General features: G+C 29.7%; 3 protein-coding genes across 7 annotated transcripts; 2 read left to right on the top strand and 1 right to left on the bottom strand.

The window, feature by feature from the left end:
* The first annotated feature begins 353 nt into the window (after positions 1-353).
* On the top strand, positions 354-4,106 carry LOC122515104 (interferon-inducible double-stranded RNA-dependent protein kinase activator A homolog). 5 transcript variants are annotated; one of them, XM_043632296.1, is made up of 7 exons: positions 354-456; positions 550-717; positions 873-1,014; positions 1,131-1,419; positions 2,000-2,149; positions 2,293-2,404; positions 3,842-4,106. In XM_043632296.1, the coding sequence occupies exons 1-7, from the start codon at positions 441-443 to the stop codon at positions 3,976-3,978; spliced, it is 1,014 nt and encodes a 337-aa protein (XP_043488231.1). In that variant the 5' UTR covers positions 354-440; the 3' UTR covers positions 3,979-4,106. The 5 variants fall into 5 exon arrangements, with proteins under 5 accessions (XP_043488231.1, XP_043488230.1, XP_043488233.1 ...); XM_043632297.1 differs by having other exon boundaries at positions 363-452; XM_043632295.1 differs by having other exon boundaries at positions 354-717; positions 894-1,014.
* On the bottom strand, positions 2,647-3,575 carry LOC122515105 (5-formyltetrahydrofolate cyclo-ligase). Its single transcript, XM_043632300.1, has 4 exons — positions 3,441-3,575; positions 3,048-3,303; positions 2,909-2,956; positions 2,647-2,835 (listed from the first exon to the last, which is right to left on the bottom strand). Exons 1-4 carry the CDS (start codon positions 3,561-3,563, stop codon positions 2,663-2,665), a joined length of 600 nt encoding a protein of 199 aa, XP_043488235.1. The 5' UTR covers positions 3,564-3,575; the 3' UTR covers positions 2,647-2,662.
* LOC122515103 lies at positions 4,035-6,291 on the top strand. The gene has a single exon (XM_043632293.1). It carries the CDS (start codon positions 4,072-4,074, stop codon positions 5,476-5,478), a length of 1,407 nt encoding a protein of 468 aa, XP_043488228.1. The 5' UTR covers positions 4,035-4,071; the 3' UTR covers positions 5,479-6,291.
* Positions 6,292-7,989: the final 1,698 nt, after the last annotated feature.

Raw genomic sequence — 7,989 nt, 5'->3', positions numbered from 1 at the left:
TAAAATTATGATCATAAATTTTGTCAATTATTTTTTACATATAATATCCTTTAATTGTAATCATCAATCATAATTAGTTCTAATTATTGATTTATACATTATATTACGAAAATACAGTTTAAATAATGAGATTTATAATAATTAATTTAGTTGAATTAATTATAATCTAATATTACTCTTTAAGCTATTCAATATTTTATTCATTTTGACATTGTTAATAAATAAACACACACACATATATACACATACACATATAATATAAATAAATTTATGTATGAAATTCTTTCAACTAACATTAAATTTTGTTTCTTTTTTAGATTTATAAAATGGAAGAAATACGTCAACAACATCAACAACATCAACAACAACAACAACAACAACAACCACCACCACCACCACAACCACCACAACAACAACAACAACAACAGGTTGGACCTAATATGTTGGTCAACGTAGGTAACGTTTCCACCCATTCAAGTAATTCCCATCGCCGCAGCAAAGCACGGTTAACATTACAAGCTATGATGTCTGAATCATTATCACTATCAGAAGCAGCTCGTTTAGAAATGGAAGCATTACCTAATAAGACACCTGTATCGGTTCTTCAAGAATTACTTTCTCGCAGAGGTACAATACCTAAATATGAATTAGTTCAAGTGGAAGGTGTTATACACGAACCAACATTTCGTTATCGAGTTACTGTTGGTGATGTTATTGGTAAGTATTTAAATAATATTTATATAAAAGTAATTTTATATAATAATTCTGCATATACGTTAGGTACGATCTATCATTGTGAAAAATATATTTTCAAAAATATAAGATTCAATTAAAAAGAAATTTGATTAACGATAAAAAATATTATATTTCAGTTAATCCAATTGTTTTTACAGCAATGGGAACTGGCCGATCTAAAAAAGAAGCTAAACATGCTGCAGCTAAGGCTGTTTTAGATAATTTAATTGGAAGTAGTAATGAGTCAACAGAATCTGCTATTTTAAAAAGTTTGACCAAGTAAGAGTACACCTTTGTAAAGAAATTTTTTATATATATTATTAAGAAACACATTAAAATGGAATAATATTTATTTATATATTATATATATATAACTTAAAATATTTTATATTTAGTCAAAGTATGCAAGAACTCGAAGGATATGGGGAAGAAAAAGATTTAGCCAATCCAATTGGAGTTCTGCAAGAGATGTGCGTGTCTCGGCATTTCCCACCACCAAAATATACGATGGAAAATGAAGAGGGATTGCCGCATGAAAGAAAATTTACTATCGTTTGTTCCATCATGAATTTACGCGAATTTGGTCACGGTAAAAGTAAAAAAATTGCAAAGAGGCATGCAGCTCATAAAATGTGGCGTCTTCTTAACGACTCGGGCAGTTCATTTATTTTGCAAGCAGAAGAGGTAAGACCATTCATATCTGTTTAACACTTTATATAGTTTAAAATAATCATATATATTTATGTAAATTATGAGAGAAGGATATTATACAATCTAAAAGAAAATTTATTATTTTAGATAATGTAAATGTCGATGACAAACGATTATCATTCATTATTTTTTTGCGCGTATAATTTTTAACTATACTACTATACACACAGTCAATTTAATTTAAAAAATATATATATATATGCATCTTTTATGTGCGTGCATGTGTTTTGTTTGTGTGCATGTGCATGTATGAAAGAACAATGAAGTGGAAGTAATTTGTAAGAAATTGAAATTTTTTTTAATCTATCATTTTATTTATAAGAAGCTACCTTTCTGATCATATTTAGGATCTATAGCGGACAATATTGGTACGATTAAATTGCAAATACAACAAGAATGATTTATGAATAACAGATTGGTCGCCTTTAAATAACTTACGTTCTTTTTGTCATTTCCACTTCATTTTGTCTTTTTTTATGAAAGTAGTATATTCCATTGTAGACAAATTTCATAAATGTTTAATACAAATTATTGATTAACACGTCCGTTATAGAATGAAAAAAAGTCTGCGAGATTGAATGCTTATTACTCTGACCTGAAAGGTAGCAATGTTGCGACATTATCATCGACTCATAGTCATAAAGTTTCACAATTTCACAAGAACCTCAAGTTATCCAAAGGTGTAATACTTGATAAATTACAGGTTTGTATATTTTATTTTATTATCATTAAGTAATTCATTATATTTCTTTTCTATGCTTGTTTATTAATTATAATTACAAATGAATTAATTATAGTTAAATATAGTATAATTTAACTATAGTTAAATATAGTTATTTGTTTCAGGATACTTGTTTGAATGATGGAGATGTAAATTTGGTACAATTCTTGCAAGAGATTGCTTCGGAACAACATTTTGAAGTAACGTATGTTGATATCGAAGAAAGGTCTGTTAATGGTTAGTTCATTTATACATTTACATATGTTTAAAATAACAGAAGTTGTAGGAAATATTTTCTTTTTCTATTTTATGAGATCAATATTTTTTTTTTATTTTTTCTAAAAACGAGTTTATAAGGTAACGAAAGGAAATAATTTAATATTTAAAAATTCTATGCAATATTGCTTATATAATTTATTTTTAAATGTACAAATATTTATAAATGCAATATTTAAAACAACAGATTAATTAGTCAAATATTAGGATAATTTTCTTTTATTTTTCTGTAACTACTAAATCAATTAAGACATCGCTTTCGGTTGTTGGTATGTCGTCTTTTATTTGTTCATTAAATGCTATTGCAATCAAATGCGGTTTCCTTTGCTGTTTTTCAAAAGTATAATTCAAGAATTTATCATAATATCCTTTACCGTGGCCTAAACGTTTTCCTATAAATGTAATAGCATTATATAGTTACATTAAAATACACGTTAATTGCATTTAAAGATTAAAATAATTTACCATTGTAAGTAAAGGCTACTCCTGGTATGAGAATAAGATCTAATCCACCTATAAAAAAAGAAAAGAAAATATTTTTATATTTTATATTTTGATATTTATTTAGCGTTATATGATTGATACATTTGAATTTTTCATTTACCGGATTGGAAAGAATTTTCTCTAGCTTCAGAAAAGTCTGGTTGCTTAATGTTCCATTTTGTTAACGGTAGTTTATCATAATCATCCATAGAAAGTAACTTAACCATTTCCATGGTGTTTCCGCTATATCTGGGAACAAACACATCCTTTCCTGTTTTGAATATGTCTTTCAAAATAAGCGTAGTGTCAATTTCGTCTTTAGTACTAAGATATATGGAAATCCTTTTACTATTTTGGTATTGTGGTAAAGCTTTCAACTGAAAATAATGTATTTTAAAGTCATTGTATTATTTTTTAAATTGTATTAATGGCTATCCACTATGTAACATAACCTCTTTTGGTTAAAAAGTTCTTGAATTACTAAAATACTTGTATGAAAAATAGTTTATCTTACTTTTTCAAATACTCTCATAGATTGTCGTGCTTTTTCTTCAGCGCTGATATTTGAAATTACATTAGCCATTTCTTTTCGTAATAACTTTTTCAAAGATTTTATAGTTGCCATATTGTTCTGCATTTTAGGAATGTGTTCAATAGTATGATAATCATAACATTATAATTAGATATTTATATATTTTAGATGATAACAGTTTCTTATATAAGATATATAAGAATCTTATATAAGATATATCATATAATTGAAATATTTTCTTTTTCTTTTTTTACATGTTTATTTTTTATTTAATATAATTTATTTTATTATTAAAATATTTAGATTAAATAAATAATAAAAATAATAAGAACAAAGAATGAATTATAAAACAAATAACTTATGTCAATTTAATGAAATTGTAGGTAAATGCCAGTGCCTTGTACAACTGTCCACATTGCCAGTGGCAGTTTGCTACGGTTGCGGTTTAACCAGTAAAGATGCTCAAGCCAGTGCTGCTCAAAACGCTCTTGAATATCTCAAGATCATGACCAAGAAGTGAGCCAGCGCTCTGCTCCTGCCAGCTGTCACTATAAACTGCAAGTCCCATAGTAATATATTATCTAAAAATCTGAATAGTCGTACGGATGGTAAAATGATGGTGCAGAACAACAGCCAAGTTCCAGAAAAGAGGAAAAATGTCCAGAAATTCGAACATATGGGTAACAAGGGTAGAACATCTAAATCATCAATGAAAATGGTCAATTCAATGGTAGGAAACAAGGATACAATTTTAAACAACATTACTACAACGCAGGATGTTACTGTCGCAACTACTAGAATGAATTCATCAATGAAGAAAAGTAGCAATAATACAGATAATTTAAAACTCAATGATCAAACATTGACTAAAGGTTCGTCTATCTCGGTGACGAATCAAAGAAGTTCAACGTTTGGTAGCGGGCGAGGTGTTAACAGTTGCGTCGGTGGTAATGTGAGTCACGAAAATAGTGGAAAGATAAAGGATTACTCGGTTAAAAAGTATTCCAACGAAATAGATTCGAAATTAAATAATTATCAAATACAGCCGGATTACGGTAATAAGGATACGTCGGTAACTAATCAGGATTACAAAAGTCGTAATAGTAACGCATCTATGACCAATTTGTCAACGAGATTTTCTAATCAAACGTCCATCCAATCTTTCCATAGAGAAAACCATTTGACTTCTAATATGCATTCACGTTCAGCATCGAGGAACGATAGTACCGCATTTGCAGTGGCTAGAAAGGCTTTGGAGCAACAAAATCCGACAGTTGGAAAAATGGCGCCAATCAATTTTCCACCATTGCGCGCACCTCAAAGTATAGTGAACGTACGACATCCGTCGGTAACCGAAGCTAGAATCAAACACAACGAGATTAGTGGCGGGTCGAGCATAAAATCGAAATTGAACGTGTCAAGTTCCTTGCAAACTGGTGGTGGCATTAAGGATTTGGAACACGGCAGACAAACTTTTCATAATTATGGTACCTCGCAAATAGCCGGTATTCCAAATGTACAGAATTTGAGTAACGTTACGGCTAATATCTCGGCATACCCGAGACCCGATTCGTTTCCTCAGCCAACTGTTGCCAATGTGTTGTTCCCAGACACAGCACCCTTTCCACAATCACCACCATTCAGTACGACACAAATTGGTCAGCTAAATCAATATCAGACATATGATCCTAGTAGCTTTGCGACTACACCAGTAAGTGTTAATCCGGTAATCCCACAGTTCTCAGCAGAAAGTTCAATGCCATATCCGGCGCAATACGAGAATCCACCACCTCAATTCGTGCAACCAAATCATTATTCAGCAACTGATATGGCCAGCAGTCAATATCAATATCAGCCAGCGGGAGTTGGCCAAATACAAGATTCACCCATGTTCATACAAAGTCTACAAAGTCCAATAACTGTTGCTGATCAATATGCTGCTGCAGCACCGAATTATGCCAGAGCTGTCAGGACTGAATTGATGCCTCGTTTGAGAAGACCACCAAGATTTAATAAGTAACAAAAGTATCTATAATCATTAACTCCAACAATTATTCTTTCTACCATTTTACTAATCAACAAAAAAAAAAATTAACAAATTTTCTCTACCAACGAAAAAACTGGAACTTGTACTGTAGAAGAAACGTGCGGACTTTATTAATCGGGGAGTTAGTTGATAATTTGGGACTTGACATCGTTTAATATTATTTTTTTCTTTTCTTTTTGATTATTTTTTTTTCTTTGTTCACGCTTTGATATTTAAAAATTTATAGACTGCAGTGTATAGACGTAAAATAACATCTAAATAAGTCATCTCTTGTTATCGTCTGACGAGAGTCTTTTTCCTACATAGAGAAAAGAAATGCGACCGTGTCCATGAAAAGAATTAATTCATATGACCGATTAACAAAAATTCTATTACGCGTTATATATGACGAATAGAAAAAAGATGCGGTAAAAATTATTTCAAATTTTGATCCAACTTGAAATGAATTTTAGCCAATCTTAGTTCGTGATCGATAAAACGTGTAAATACCGATAACAGGACGAGAAACAAGACAGGTATTTGAATGAATTCTCGATATAATGGAAGATAATCGCTATTGTATTATATTGTACACCGTTCAAGTATTTGAAGATTCGCCAAAAACTTTTTATTTAGCCAATAAGATAAAGTGACATGGCAAGAAGGGAGCAGCGCTTTTAGTTCGACTTTAAATAGTATAAACAATATTACGGTGTAATTAATTATTATTGTTGTGTGCTGATTGATTATACGATGAAAAGAAGAGAAAGAAGAAAAAGAAGAAGAAGAAGAAGAAAAATGAAGTATGAATGTGAAGAAATAAAAAGAGAGAGAGTGAGAAAAAGAAAAAAACAGGAAAAAGAAGAAGAAGAAAGAAAAAATTTGCAACAATAAATTTATCAAATTGTAAATAAATTCTTAGTCGCAGATGAAAAATAATAATAGTCATACACACATACATCTTATATTATTATAAAGTATATATATAATGGTCATGGAAACGTATTTCAGACCTAACTTATTTTCGAATCTTGCGGTAATTTTCAACGTAGACGAAAAATTAAATGGTGCGGGGGGGGGAGGGGGAAAAGGATAACAAAATTAAAAGAAAAAATAGAAAAAAAAGATAAAAAGGTAATAATAAAAAAAGAAACCATAAAAGGAAGGCTGTGCCGCCCGCGTGTCGCGAGAGTTTCGAGGTTTTCGCGATAAAATAATGAAAGAAAACAAAACACGGGTAACGAAACTATCGCGGGCTCACGTCGTTTACGTTTAATTCAAAACGGAATACTGTGAAATAAAACGAAATAATAAAAAGAAGAAGAAGAGGGAGAAAGTCTGTTAGGTTAAAAAAAAACATAAAAATGATAAAAAGAAAGAAAGAAAGAAAGAAAGAAAGAATGAAAGAATGATGGTTCATAATGTCCTTGTAATAAAAGTTCTAATCTTAACGAATGGTATTCTACTACAAGCTATACTTTGCATAGAATTAGTGAAAGTTTTCCAGTATGTACACATAATACAATACCTTAGGTTTATAGCTATGTTTTTAATGTGCTTTACACTATTTGCAATTTAATTGCACAAGGGTAAAGGGGGGTGAGGTGTAACTTGTAATGTAACACGTCTCACAACTGATAATGTTATCAATGATAAATGGTTATAAAAAGAAATGGTGCATTTAAATTGGAATCATTTTTGTGAGAGGAAAATTAACAAATAACAATAAAGCAAAAAGAAAGAAAATAAAACGAAAGTATATACATACATATATAATTAATAAGTAATGTATATGCGTTCTATTTGTAATCTTTGTTTGTGTTACATAGCAACGTTACATCTTTCTTTTTACCTCGAAGCGTATTGCACAGCGCAAATTTAACTTTGAGCGATCTAATAATAATAATTAAATAATAATAATAATAATAATAATAACAATAATAACAATAATAATAATAATCATAAAAAATAAAAAAAAGATCGCGTTATAATATAAATAATATTTCAATGTTGTATGGTTTTTTTCTTTACAATTAGTATGACATATAAATCATAAATTCATAAGCAGCATCATTTATATGCGTATAATCTTTAAAAGATTTCTTAACAAGTTCAAATGCATCGTATTACTAAGGAGCACACATTTATTACACTTTGTGTGCGCATTCTCAACTTCGAATTGCTTTTGTACGTTGAACCGTCAACCGAATATGAAATTTTCTAACTTTAACAAAAATAAGATAAAAAAACAAATACATGCAATTTGATCGTGTCAAATGCTGTGTACACGCGTGCTCGTTATTTGTGTATTATTATTCGAATATTTTTATTTATTCGTTTTTTTTAAACCATATCTTTCTTTTTTCCAAATACGTCAAAATTTGTTTAATTAGTATAACTTTTCTTAATTCGTTTCTTCGTTCTTACACGATTTTGTTCATACGTATGAAAATTTATAATGCATGTTGAAAACGATTCTTTTTTCTTTTCTTTTCTTTTTTTTTT

The sequence above is a fragment of the Polistes fuscatus genome, unplaced genomic scaffold (genome assembly GCF_010416935.1).
Source record: "Polistes fuscatus isolate 324 unplaced genomic scaffold, CU_Pfus_HIC Scaffold17, whole genome shotgun sequence".
Taxonomy (NCBI): Eukaryota; Metazoa; Arthropoda; class Insecta; order Hymenoptera; family Vespidae; genus Polistes; species Polistes fuscatus.
The sequence above is the reverse complement of the archived record's forward strand: the minus strand, read 5'-3'. Positions and strand labels throughout refer to the sequence as shown.

Coding starts and splice junctions, on each gene's coding strand:
- LOC122515104 (XM_043632295.1), top strand. CDS start 441: ATGTTGGTCAACGTAGGTAACGTTTCCACCCATTCAAGTAATTCCCAT. Junction 1,420..1,999: donor TTATTTTGCAAGCAGAAGAG/GTAAGACCATTC, acceptor CGTCCGTTATAG/AATGAAAAAAAGTCTGCGAG. Junction 2,150..2,292: donor TAATACTTGATAAATTACAG/GTTTGTATATTT, acceptor TATTTGTTTCAG/GATACTTGTTTGAATGATGG.
- LOC122515105 (XM_043632300.1), bottom strand. CDS start 3,563: ATGCAGAACAATATGGCAACTATAAAATCTTTGAAAAAGTTATTACGA. Junction 2,957..3,047: donor AGAAAATTCTTTCCAATCCG/GTAAATGAAAAA, acceptor CTTTTTTTATAG/GTGGATTAGATCTTATTCTC. Junction 2,836..2,908: donor AGTAGCCTTTACTTACAATG/GTAAATTATTTT, acceptor TTACATTTATAG/GAAAACGTTTAGGCCACGGT.
- LOC122515103 (XM_043632293.1), top strand. CDS start 4,072: ATGATGGTGCAGAACAACAGCCAAGTTCCAGAAAAGAGGAAAAATGTC.